At 40.7% G+C, this 14,336-nt stretch overlaps 1 protein-coding gene across 2 annotated transcripts in view; it reads left to right on the top strand.

Annotated features, from left to right (window-relative positions):
• CFAP61 (cilia and flagella associated protein 61) overlaps positions 1-14,336 on the top strand; it is a 252,631-nt gene that overhangs the window by 110,434 nt on the left and 127,861 nt on the right. For both annotated transcript variants that reach the window (XM_019516128.1, XM_019516127.1), the window contains exon 18: positions 12,023-12,150. In XM_019516128.1, the coding sequence (XP_019371673.1) occupies positions 12,023-12,150 (128 nt within the window). The remainder of the gene's footprint in view (positions 1-12,022; positions 12,151-14,336) is intronic.

Below are 14,336 nucleotides of genomic sequence, written 5' to 3'. Positions count from 1 at the left end.
CCCCCCCCCCCCCCAATTCAGTAAGTGACCCATAGTTTCCCTAACCTTTCTCTTGTTGCTAACCTACTTGTACAATCCCTTCTTGTTACCCTTCATGTCCCTTGCTAGCTGCAACTCCAGTTGCGCTCTGACCTTCCTGATTTCACCCCTTCATGCCCAAGCAACATTCTTATACTCCTCCCTAGTCATCTGTCCAAGCTTTCACTTCTTGTATGCCTCCTTTTTGTGTTTAAGCTCACTGAAGAGTTTTCTGCTAAGCCAAGCTGCTTGTCTGCCATCTTTCCTTCCTACACAGTTGGATGGTTTGTTCCTGCACCCTCAGTAAGATTTCTTTAAAATAGAACCAGTTCTTCTGGACTCCTCTTCCCCTCAGACTGGCCTCCCTGGGGATTCTGCCCATCAGTTCTCCGAGGAGTCAGTCTGCTTTTGTGAAGTCCAGGGTATGATTGGACGAGGAATTAGATTATTTTGCTTTCTGCCTCTTCCTTGCCTTGTTACTACAATATCATCTTGTACTTGGTTAGTATTGTATGTTTCATTCATTAAGATGCCATACGGACTGCCTTTTATTAGGAAGGGTAGCAATTTGATGTTTCTAGTAAGGGTTCAAAACCTGGAATAAATGCCAGGAAAGACCTCATCATCTGAAGTATGATGAAAGAAGACATGTACAGTTTGTTCAATCCAACATGCCTGTATGAGTTGAAGGATAAGTGTAGCAAGAACTCATCAGAAACTCACCATTCTTCTGATCAAAAACACATTGGCCGTGTCTACATGAGACACTGACTGCATAGTAGCCCATGACTACTGTGCAATAGTGTCACATGGCAAGAAGCATAACGTGATACTACTGCACAATAGTCTTGGGTTACTGAACAGTCAGCATCATGAAAAAGTCATTCAGTGATTCTGTTCAGCCTTTTAGTACTTGTTTATATGTCTCATGTAGATGTGACCATTGTATACAAAATTGGCATTTTCTAACAAGATCTGTTCCCTTTTGTAAGTAATATCTGCTTACATCAGTGAGAAAAGCCAGCTTTAATCCATCTTGCTCTTATTAACACAGGAGAGCCTACGTAGGTAGGATGTATTGGCTCCTGCACCATCAGCAGAGTTTATAACTGTCAGCTGCAGAATCTTTACAGCCAATGCTGTGCAAGCTAGAGAAAACCCAGTGTGTCTTTCTGAATCCAATTCATAGCTGCTCAATAATGTAAAAATCATATTCACAAATGGAATTTAATGACTGATACTTACAACTTGGCTGCTTATTCACCTAACACTATTCAGACAGCTTAAAAAGCTGATTGAATATTGTGAAAAAAAATTGCCTGATTATATAACAAATGAAAACTCCCAAAATTAATTGTATAAACCATGTGATAATTGTCTAAACCATCAGACATTTGTGTTCTGTGCTGGTTTTGCAGGAGGCTGTTAAAAAAGGATCTCCCTTTTGCTTCTCTCCAGCCTCTTTAAGGTATTTGCTACAATAGATCATCTTCACTCCAGGGTCCATGCTCCTGGAATGCGACCAAGCAGGAAATACCACATACACCATTCTGAGGACTTCTTGTCCTGCCATTGCTACATAGGCATGCACAGAAAGACAAATATATTCTGTCCTAGCCAAAGGAACACATCCTATAACATTTGTGTAACTTCATGGCAGTTTTGTCTTAGGGGGCCACCACACTCAGTTACAGAAGTAATGTAGCTCTGTGACTGTGCTTCTTTGCATAGGTGAGAAGGCAGGAAAACTAATACCACTGGCTGAACTAGAGTCTCTAGAAAAATGGGTGTTTCTCAGAAGAGCTGGTATTACTTGAATTGCTGATTCAAGGAGAATTATCATTGAAGAGTAAATACAGCACAGTGCAGTTGACACTGATTAAAAGACTGGTCATTAAGCACTTAGGGACTACAGAGAAAAAAAAAGAAGGGTTATTACCATAAATATCCCAGTGCAAAAGAAAGTTATTCATAGGATAGTCACTAATGGTGCCACAAGGTGCAGATGTATGTATCAGTACAGTGCTGGTCACCACCACAAATACCCAAAGTAGAGAGGTGCACCAACAAGATGCCCTAGCAGAATGGTCTCTATAGCAACCTTCTGACTCTTTCTTTCTCTGTAGCAAACCAACCTCCTGCTGCTGTTTCAAAGTGCATTGGCAGGAAGCAAAACAGACTCAGAAAGGGTCAGTGCCATACTCTGCCGCCTTGGGTAGGCCAGATCTCCAGCTATCCTCTTGGAACTATGCAGCTTCATGTGCCTGTTAACTTCAGTGGAACTACACTCTCCTGCAGCAACTTGGCATAGCACTGTGCCACCTGAGCAGCCTAGTGCTAGCCAGTAGCACCTCTGAGTAGCCTGAAGCCAGATAATCACAGCAGCAATAACAGTGCCAGAGCACAGCATCCCTGACACACGCCTCTACTAGAGGAATGTGACAGGCTATGCTGCATGGCCATTATGGACAATTACAAGCTGATCGGGATATCATCCAGCTTCTGGATATGTAACATGCAATTTACATTTCTGCTAAGAAAAAAACTGCCAGCTAGAAATGGTGACTTTGGGCCTGCAGTCAGCACCATATGCATTTATAAAAGTGTGTTAGCTACATTTCAAGATGGAAGTATCTTTTTCTCTCTTATATGACTGTTTAGTCAAAAACACCATCTCGAATGACATCCCAAGGTCAGTCGTGGCCACTTGTGAGCAGTATCTGTGTTGGTTTATTTTGTTCCTGCCATAAAGCTAGGTGTCAACGCCAACTGTTGTTTTCAGAGACCAGCTGAAATTAGAGTCTTTTTTTTTCCTGGTGCAAGCCATGCATCCTGAGTGCACTCTTATAGGATTCAGTGCCCTGCAGAAGTGCAGGGCACATTTTTCCCCACTCTGTACAATTTCAGCTTATTAAAGGCAGCTTCTTGAAAAAAATCACGGAGGGAAGACTTAGAGGCATCAGAAATGTTACTGATGGTAGAGTCCAGACAAGTTTTCCTTACTTTAATACCTGGGGAAAATCATATTGTGGACCAGCATTGTTCCTTCTTGGGTAAAGGTGATCAGATCTAATCAGAAGTTCTTTTCAAGGAGATGGTGGAGGTTTGTTTTTTTTTTAAGCGGGCCTGCAAAGAGTAGGATAATGAACTAAAAGAAGGAATATGTTGGGCTTAGAGACGCTACAACAAACTTTTGATATAGAGAAGCTGATATTTAATTATCTGCATGTACCTTAAATCCTCAAGACCAGTGAATACGCAGCCGGCTGCAATGTTGCTCTTTCACTCTCTAGTATGCTATATTCACTGATTCTGCAAGAATTGTTTTTTATGGCTTACTTCCTGCACTCCCTCATATTCCAAAGCTGCTCTTCTCCTCAAGCAAATTAGTTATACACCTGTTTGAGCCATTGTCAGACTATTTCCTCACCACCTCACTGAAGATTGCAGTTCTGGTGTCTCGTATCAACCTAGGAGTCTGAGATTCAGGCAAACATGGTTTACCTTCATCCCAAATATTCAGTTGTAACCTCTGATTTTCATCTAAACCTGTCAATATACCTGTATTTTTTCTAACGAGGTGCTGATTTTTCTGTGCATCAGTCTCCTTTCTACTAAAAAGAGATAATGATACTGACCTCTTTTGTAAAGCACTTTGAAATTTCTTGCTCAAAGCCATTGTAAAAACTGGGTATTATTTATTATTGTTATTGTCCTTTTTGGCCCAGCTGGCATCAGAATCCCAATGAGCATCAGCATTCAGTGAATGAATAATTGCACCAGATCTAAGGTGGCTACAATTTCTGTCTCATTAAGTGTTGACAGAGCTAAGATACGTCCTAGAGTTCTGTCCACATTTTCACTCGGGTTTAGGACATAGCCTCTTATATTCTGTTTGGGACAAAAGTCTTGCAGTTTGTGTTCCAGCATTATAATAAGATGCTCCTCAGATGCTTTTTTTGTTTCAGAGAAAGCAAGGATGATTATTTACCAACATTTTTTCCTCAAAGTTATTGGCTATATTGTTCCACAGCTTGACCTCCTTCCTTTATTGTGGAATCTTACAACAAATCCCTGGTTTAGTAAAAGGCAAGGTGTAATAGCTGAAAGGGGAATGGGACCTGAAGACAAAGGCCAGGTGCATGTGCAGGCCTGGTGAACAATGCTTTCCAAAAAATTCTTGAAGAGCAATGTTTTTGCTAAAACCAAGTATGCCATTTCCCCATCTGTAAGATTGGTATAATGATACTGCCTCATTTATAAAATGATTTGAGATCTATGGATGAAAGCGCTATAGAAGAGGTAGGTATTATTAACAGTACAGGCTACAGTCTCATAGAGCCACAGTTACTATGGTAAATAATTATTGTTTTATAAAGAATAAAATAGTATATTCATGCTGTTTCTGTGTCTATCCAAATGGTTTTATTTTCAGTTCCTTTCAAGGAACATACGTATAGAACCATGTAGTCCAGGACAGAGCCTTTGAAAGGAACACTTACAGATTCTTCCTAATGTGACTTTTAAGAGAAAAAAAAAGCAAACCTCCACTGACATATTTTTGTTTAAACTTGCATCATACAGAAGTTCTTGTATATAACTCCTTGGTAAAAATTAGGTGGGTTTTTTTTTCATTTTTTATGATTCAAATGGGGCTTGAAATTAAAATAGCTCTGTTTATTCACGTTCTTGTTTGTGTACTATCTTTGACCTCAGCAGGACACTAGAAGAAGGGATATTAATCATTTCGTACTCTCTCTCTTGGTTTTGCAATAGCAGGGTTCAAATGATGTATGTCCTGTATAACAGTGGATGTTTTTCATATTTCTGAGGAACACATGGTAAATTAAAACAAAAGCCTTGTGAGACTGATGAAGAAGCAGATTATTGGATAATCATGCTGGGAAAGTTCTCTTAGGTTTCTTAGTGCAGCCTCCTGCAGCTCTACAGGATTTCATTAAGGTGCGGAGCACCCAGATCAAGGGAAAAGCAGAAAGACCCTGCTTTCTGCACCTTTTTTCACAGCATCTAATGAAGCAAGCTTTAGCTCATGAAAGCTTGTGCTATATGTATATACGGTTAGTCTATAAGGTGCAAATCTACACTGCCTTCTATAAAAAAGGACTCAAACGTGTTTAATTTGAAGCAAGCACATGAGCAATCCCACTCCAGTGAAACTTGTGCACGCTTAAAATTAAACAGATGTTTTCCGTTGGTTGTAAGCGCTCAGTGCTTTGCAAGATCAAGCCCTACCTCTAAGTTTTGTTATAGCTAATTTCTTGAAGAATTCTAGTGACTGTGAACCACTAACAACTACCTATTCCAAGGGCTGGCAACCTTTATCAAGCTATGGGCTTCACAACCCAACCCCAGTCTATTGAGGGCCAGGTGGCTTTGGCAGCGTATCAGCGGTTGGAGGGGGCTTTTCCTGCACCTGCGCTGGAGCCACACAGCTGGGAGCTGCACCTGCACCACTGCTGCTTCTCTCAACTCCCACTCCCTGCTGCAGTGCAAGCACACCTCCCACCTGGAGGGTAGCTGCACCAGGATAGGGGAGCTGAAAGCTGTTTCCATGCTGCTGCTGCTTCTCCCTCCCACATAAATGCCCCATATGACTTAGCCATGGTGCAGCTCCACTCTGGCTGGAAGCCACGCTTGTACCATAGCTTTAGAGAGGGAGAAGGACGGAGGAGGGCAGCAGAGAGAAGTGGCAGTAGCAGCAGTGGAGGCACAGCTTTCAGCTCCCCAGACCCAGCAGTGCTCTCTACCAGCTGGAAGGTGTACCTGTGCTGCAGCCTTGGGGGAATGGGGAGGAGGGTGGAAAGAAGCAGCAACAGCATGGGCTCAGCTTCTAGCTCTCAATCACCACTGTAGCTCTTCACTGTTCAAACCCAGGGTCGACTTGGGCGCAGGCAAAGCCCTGCTGCTCCATGAGCTGATCTAGGGGCTCCGTGGGTTGAATGTGGCCCACAGGCTGTTCAGTGACAGCCTCTGTCCTATTCCATTGTTTTATAAAGCTATAGTATCCAGTTTAAAATGGCCTGTGGTTTCTGGTTAGCAAAGTATTAGAAGAATCCCTCCAAATACTTACGGTTTTTATTTGTGTACAAGCTTAGATCTAAAGTCATTTACAATTTTTAAATATTTTCAGTTGTGGTTTATTTAAATTTAGAGGTAATTTGGTCTCAAATAAGTACTCTTAAAGTAGAGAAATATTGAGCATTTTAGAAATCTTCTAAATAAATCATAGGTAATTTTTAAAAAATAGGACCAAACCACAGTGCAGCGAAGAAAAACCCAACCCTCTCCTCTGAGTCTTTGCTTCCAAAGCCCTCATGTTCTTATGTGTGCATAGTTATTTAGGCATTTATCCAATTTGCACAAGTGTGGGATTTTGCCTGTACAGTGGGCAAGTAATGTATTTTCTGGGGCACTCACCTGTTCTAAAAACGTGTTATCAAGAGGCAATGCGGCTTTGTTAGGAAAGCTGAAGGCAAATATAAATAATAGAATCAGAAATCTGTTAAAGCTGGAAAGGGAACTCAGGAGGTGACCTAATTTAAACCCCTGCTGAAAGCAGGACCATCCTTTTTTGAACCGCCACAGACAGATTTTTTGTCTAACCTGAACTTAAAAACTTTCAGGGATGGAAATTCCACCACCTTTCTTTATGGATATTTTCATAATCATAATTAGTGTTATCTATGACAGAGGGAAAATGGTCCACATGGTAGAAGTTGACTGCTCTGAGATAATTGAAGTATATTATGCTATGAGTCCCTGTGTGTAAGTCATGATTTACAGAAAGGATTTGCATTTCCACTCAAGTACTCTGCAAGTTGAGTAAGCATTTTTAATGGAGCTAAGTATGCAGACCTCTAAGTGGATGGAATTGGCTGTCCACATGCAAAAGCAACTCCTGTGATTCAATCAAGAAAAGCCACCTTTGTCAGCAGTTGCAAATGCAGCAGCAGACAGGCACTCTGCCCTCCCAGGTGGAAGCAATGTGACAGGTGGCACAGTAGTAGAAGCGTTCACAGATAAGAGTAGAAGAAGAAATGCAAAAAAGCTATCCTAATAATAAAAAAATACATTTTTTCTGAGCAGCATATTCCTTTCCTAACAATGGCAATATATGTTCTCTGCCCTGTATTAGTTAATGACCAGTATTTTATTTAATAAATGAATATAGAATAAACAAGTTAGCGTTTACCATTGACCTATCAATTATGATGTCTTATTACTCCTCTGGGGAACATATGTAGCGATTTGTCTGACATTTTGTTAAAATAAGGTTGTATTATGGGACCAATCCACCTAATTCCTTATTCCCTGGGGCGAGGCAGTGTACTTAGCTGTTAGAAAGGTGATTTCTGAAGCATGACAGCTGTTGGTGTTGGAGCTATTGTGCAGTGAACAAAAACGGTTATATTCTGCTCCTATGTTGCCTTTGTATCATTGATATAGGAGCCATTTCATAAATTAGATACCACTCTTTTCCAGCAAATTGTATTACTGCTTTATATTTCATTGTTGGACTACATTTTTTTGAAAATAACAGCACCATAGTGGAAGGAAATAGTTGAACTTAGGCCTTGCTGGAAGGCATATGGAGTTTTGATCCCATTAGCTGCTGACATTCCTGTCTGGTTTGGTTAATTAGATACGTTTGCAGAAGTTTCTTCCATCCTCATAAGCTTTTTACCACCTTATTAGTTTTGTTTAAAAGCCATGTTTCAGTAAATGCATTGCTAGTAATTTTCCCCCAGAAGGCATCGCTTTTTTTAGGAAACTGCTACTCCATCAAGAATCCTCCCATGCAGAAAATTTTTCTCAGTCCATGTTTGCAAAACACAGAGCATTCATGGTACACCCAGGCACCCCTACTTTATTCCCTGAGTTCTGCTGATAATGTATTAACTCAAGGGAATTGTTCTACTATAACAGAACAAAGCATGGTTTGGAACATTCAGCCTATCCCACTGTTGAATTAAATCATGATCTCACTGAAGCTGATAGCAAACTCTCAATCCTTTCACTGGGGCATGGATTTCATTCTTGCTATCTAGCTGTTCCTAGAAGTCAGAAGGTTCTTAACTGTTAAAAGGTATGGGCTCTGAAACATCCAAATGGTATTTAGGATTTATAATAGAGATGAAACCATTTGAAAACCAAGTCTAATTTCCATTAACATATTTGTGATTATAAAAAATCTTACACTATAGTGCATGCATTAATACAAAAATGAAGGGGTGCATCTACATGTGCAAATGCTCTGGGGTAGGTTTACTCTAGAGTAATTTAGTCTAAACTAAGCCCACCCCGGGCAGGCATCTACATGTGCCGAGAAGCAGGAGCAGATTTGCTGCTCGTGGCCGCAGTCTGCTCCTGCCGCTACTGGCCCTGCACCAGCCCCCTGCACCAACCAAAAGAAGCTCTAGTTTCCAGGGGCTAGCAGGGAACATGGGGCCAGGAGACAGCTAGCTCCTGGCAGGGGCTGGGACATTGCTCCCTGCCCCCAGGAACTGCCTGTTGCCAGGGTGGGCTCTGCCACTGGAGCCCAGGTGGGGATACTGTCCCCCTGCCCCAGCACCAGGGACCTCCCAGCCCCCATTTCGTGATTGTGGAGTGGGGCTGGGAGATTCTTATCTCACATCCTCAGCTCTCTAACTGCAGAGCCATGGCTTGGAGATTCTTATCTCCCATCCTCGGGTCCAGAACCGCAGAGCCAGGACTGGGAGAGTCTTATTTCAATACAGTTTTCAATAATACAACACTCTAAGTGAGGTAAAGTATGATTACCATATAAAGCACTTTCAGAGTTGGACCCCAGACTATTCCATTTAGGTGTGTAAATGTAACGTACTACATAAAGGTATGTTGCAAATTTTACTTTGTAAACTAAGCTCTGATGGTAAGTCCAGCAAATCATTCACATTAATGATCTCTGCAATCTGTCAGATGTTCACTTTTTGTCAAATAAATATCTTCAAGCTTCCAAAATGATGAAACATTATAAATGCATTTACTGGCTATCATAAATGTCAGTGTATGTTAAATAGTACCGTTTCTTTCTTACATTGCTTATAATTATATACTAAAATTTATAAAATCCCCAGAAAAGCAAAATTTTTGACAGGGTTGCCATGTTTTTCTTGAACAACTTTTCCTGATCATGACATGTGGATGTGGGGAGACTGTAAATGTGATATACCTTGCTCTGTGGATGTGGGTTTTCCTGGCTCTGTGGATGCAGGGAGACCAGTGGATGTGATATACCTTGATTTTAGCAAGGTTTTTGATACAGTCTCCCACAACATTCGTGCAGGCAAGCTAAAGAAGTACTGGCTGGGTGAATGGACTGTAAGGTGGATAGAAAACTGGTTGAATCATCAAGTTCAGAAAACAGTAATCAATGGCTTGATGTCTAGGTGGCAGCCGGTATCAAGTGAACTGCCCCAGGGGTCGATCCTGAGGCTGGTTTTGTTCAACGTCTTCAATAATGACTTGGAAGATGACATAGAATGCACCCTTAGCAAGTTTGCAAATGACATCAAGCTGGGGGGAGTAGTAAATACACTGGAGGGTAGGACTAGGGCTATGCATCAGTACAGGCTGGGGGCTGACTGGTTGGGCAGTAGAAAAGGACATGGGGGTTACAGTGGACAATAAGCTGAATATGAGCCAGTAGTGTGCCCTTGTTGTAAGGAAGGTTAATGGCATACTGGGCTGCATCAGTAGGAGTGTTGCCAGCAGGGCAAAGGAAGTGATTATTCCCCTCTGTTCAGCCCAAGTGAGGCCTCACCTGGAGTACTGCGTTCAGTTTTGGGCTCCCCACTACAGAAAAGATGTGGACAAATTGGAGAGAGTCCAGTGGAGGGCAACCAAAATGGTGAAGGGGTGGGGAACATGATTAATGAGGAAAGACTAAAAGAACTGGGCTTATTTAGTCTGCAGAATAGGAGACAGAGGGAATTTAATAGAAGCCTTCAACTACCTGAAGTGGGGTTAGAAAGGGGATGGAGCTAGACTGTTCTCAGTAGTGGTACATGACAGAACAAGGAGCAATGGTCTCAAGTTGCAGCAAGGAATGTTTAGGTTAGATATTCGGAAGAACTTTCTCACTAGGAAGATCGTAAAACACTGGTACAGGTTACCCAGAGATGTGGTGGAATCTTCGTACTTGGAGGTTTTGAAGACCCGGGTAGACAAAGCCTTGGCTGGTCTAGTTGGTCTAGTTGATGATCTAGTTGGGGATGATCCTGCTTTGAGCAGAGGGTAGGACTAGATGACCTCCCAAGGTCCCTTGCAACCCTTGTTTTCTATGATTTGATTCTGTCTCTAAAAGCTGGTAGCAGCTGAAGAGTGAGAGATCAAATGAAGATGTGCTAGACTTTTCACATTTGACTCCTAATTAGGATTGAACAAATTACTACAGAATACAAAATTTCCTAGGATAGCTTCTGGAATGTTCTTGGAGAAATCGCATAATTGAGATTAATCCAGCTGGCCACTGGATGTCCTCATTGCACCGCAAAAAATTACAACTAGAAGAACATTTATCTGGCAGTAAAAAAACCAGAAAAAATTGACAGGCAAATGCACACATTTAACTCTGCCACTTTTTAACATCTTTTGGTATACAGTACTTCAAGGATGTGAATGGTCAACTTCTATTCCTTTCTTTAAGACAGTTGAGGCAGTTATGTTTAATATTTCTGTTCATCCTAATAGGACTTTTAATTGAATTGAGTATCCAGTGTGCTTAAATCTTACCTCTGGTTCTCTGATAGTATAAAAGATCCTTGTCTGAGGCAAACTGTTTCTGCAAACTTCTTCTATTTTTGTGCTTTTTGTTATAAGCAGCATCTTTACAGTATCCTTTCTGTCAATATTCTACTTAATTCTTAATATGTTGAGTTACTACTTTGTCAGCTAATATGCTATAATAGATAAAAAATTTCCAATTCTTAAAAAATCTCGTAAGAATTAGAAAGAATTATGTTGTTACCTGCTCTGTTTCCTAAGGATGATAGTGGGAAACCTGCTGGAAACTTTAGTTTTGCTTCCTGAGTAAGCAACAGTATAGAAATGTACAGTAAGAAAAGTGCGTCTGACAAACAATAAAAGTAGCTCTGTTTTCTATTCTTCCCTTCAGTGCACACATGAATCTACAGTTATACAGCCTGTGGCTTGTGTATGGGTACAACAAAAAGGAATAACTAAAATGCAAAGTGTGAAATACTTCAGGATGAAAACTGATTCTGGGAAATTTGAAAACTATATACAACACACAGCCAAATGTTCTGTCTAATGCACTATCATTTCTTGATGTCTCTCTCTCATTCTTTCTGGCAGCTCTCTGTTGGCTAGTGAAACCTATGTAGTAGTACAGACTGGGTATTTTCAGTAGCAACCTAAACACATACATGCACCCCTTATGGCCAGGTAGCATCATTAGACACCTGAACATGGAGTCAGCCACAACCTATGACATCAGACTTAAGCTGAAGAACAAATGAGGGCTGTGTGTCTTTTGCCCCCACAGCTCAATGGCTTGGTGTAGTCTTGTGGGAAGCTGAAGGTCCTGAGTTCTGCGCTTCTCTTTACTCAGAGGGGGTTTCAAAGTGACTGTTCTTGACTTCCCAGCATGGCACTTTAGCCATCATGCTGTGCGTTAGCCTTCATTCACTCCCTTCTCTAGCATGTTTTTCGAAGCTGAGCCACCGTTTCAGTCATTTTTTACAAAGACACCATTACCACTTCTGCAAGAAAACCTGAAACATTTAACTCCAACCTATTAAACAAATGATATGGCAGCATTTTTGTGTACCTGTTTGGTTTGTGGTGATTCCAGGAAATTCATACTGTTGGTTATATCAATGAGCCATAACAGAAGTTTTTAATAAATGAAGTAATGCACTGCTAATGTCCTAATGGTTCTATCAGGCTCTTCCTGGTTTTTTTTTAATGTACATATATGTCTGTCTTGTTTATGTTCCAGTTAAGCTACGCTTTGAACCATATAAATCGAAAACTGACGTTAGAACCTAAAGTATCTGTCAATGCAAGAATTGTAGTAGTGGGGGCATCCAATGTTGGAATCTCCTTCCTGGAAACACTGATTTTTTGGTAAGCATGCTAGTTTTTGTTGATTTTAGTATAGCAAGGAGAATGGGCTCCTTTTTTATTTGAAAGGCTTCATTCTTTAATTAGGATTCAACCCAGCATCTGTTTCTTTAGATGCCGTTTTGCACCTACATTTGTTGCCTACATTTGAATTGGGGATTCAAATAATTAGTAGTTAAATCTACCACTGTTTGATCTGTGGGTGTACAGGGATAGGCCTGTCTGTAATAATGAATTGATTCTTCCATTCAAGAAGTGCTAATATAAATGTTTGCAGTTACAAAATTGTACCTTGAAAAAGGAAAGCTTTCTCTGCAAGTGTCGCTATGGATAGAAGTAAAATACGTACATTTTAGAATGAAAGGACATCCTGTACCTCAGGTGCTAAACACCTCCTTGTAAAGCAGGACTTACAGTATGTCTGTAAAGCCATACACTCTCAGAATCTAGGGAAGAGTGCTATAAGAATTCCAGTGGATTTGAAGTTACTGTTCTGATATAGTAAATTAAAGCTGAGAGCCTAGACTAGAGCATGGTTTGGGTCCATCAGCATTGGCCAGCCAAACCATGTTAGAACACTGTTTAGCTGCAATTGTGTTTTATATCCTCTGTGAACATAATTCTTAAGTTTGGGTGCAAAGACAGTAGAAATGATGTTTATGTTCCTTCTGTTTATATCTATGTTTTATTAACCTTTGGAATTGTCAATGCACATTGCCATCTTTAGCTAGATAAATAGTAGCAGAAACAAAGGTGAAAACTCTTCCTTCCATTTACCTCTATGTGGCTTTAGTTTAGGGGTGACCAACCTGTGGCATAGATGCCACAAGTGGCACAGGCAGCCTTTGTGTGTGACACAGGAGATCAGAGAGTAGACAGACAGCACAGTTGCAAATAGGGCAGAAAGCAGCAAATCAGACAGAGCACAGGGAAGGAAGAGGAAACCTGAGCAGCAGATAAAGCAGAGAGCATAGGGCTGAGAGCAGAAAGCAGAGTAGCAGATGGAGCAGGAGAAGGGGAATCAGAGATGCACTTGAGGAGGGTGCAGGGCTAATTTGTGGCACATCTGCCAACAAGATTGACCCCCACTGTTTTTGTTTCCAGAACTAGGTTCAATCCCCACTCAGTATCTTTAAATGGAGAGATGAGGAAGAAGAGCTACACAAAACATGCTGGGCTGCAGCAGTCCCTGCCTGCCAAAGAGTCATTTGGGAGTATAAGCAGCCAGCATAGTTGAGGGTATTTTTCAGGAGTAAAACTGCAATGCTAATGGCTCTAGTTGTATCATAAGTTTTCTGACCCAGAAGTAAACCAACTGTACTTGCAGAGTGGAAGAAAAAAATCAATGCTATTATTTTAATAGTTAGTGTTGTCCAACTTGGGCTTAGAAAGCTGAGCTTTTTAGTGCTCATTATCTTGTGACTTTACAAGACTAAAGGCCATTGCTACTTCAGATCTAGTGAATTTATATTCTCCACTAAAAGAGTTGCTACTCATTTCTAGTTTTCATGGTTCACAATACCTAGAACCATTGTTGCTCCAGGTCTAAATACTGCAATTTCTGGACCAGTGAGAGAGAATGGCACAGTGGCGTATTTGAGAGAGCCACTATCAGGCCCAGTAAGTTTACCATGTACACATAGCCTGTCAAATGTTGGTAGCAATCCTAATGTAATGGGATTGGTGATCAGAATTCAGGTGAAAAAAACAAAGATATGTAATAAACGAAGTGTATTCAGTCGGCAGAGAAAAGCAGAGCTTATTCTATGATTGTCTTGATATAATGTAAGGAAACAATAATGTTGTCTTACAGTGTACTCTTTTAATATGAAAGAGGTCTAATCTTATACCTACCTTGCTTGATGTCACTGCATTTTGGAGCACTCTTAAAGAACATATTTTTTTTTATCATTTTACAGTGTTACTTTCTGGAAAGTATTGTTTTCTGCACAAATGCATGTTTTAAATTTCAAAATATCAGGGGATAGAGTCATTACAGCAGAATTCTCATTATAGGAACTACATATTGAAACAAAATAGTTGGAAAACATTGTGGCTTTAATGACTGCCTGCTAAAATGAAGTTAAGGGTTTCTTTGTCTGCTATAGCAAATCTGGACATCACAAGCAGAGAAATCAATACGGCATTGGAAAGAAAAAGATAAAGACCTTTATGAAAAGTATTGCATT

This window comes from Gavialis gangeticus, unplaced genomic scaffold (assembly GCF_001723915.1).
Source record: "Gavialis gangeticus isolate Ggan-Ray unplaced genomic scaffold, GavGan_comp1, whole genome shotgun sequence".
Lineage (NCBI taxonomy): Eukaryota > Metazoa > Chordata > Crocodylia > Gavialidae > Gavialis > Gavialis gangeticus.
This window is presented reverse-complemented; position numbering and strand designations above follow the sequence as displayed.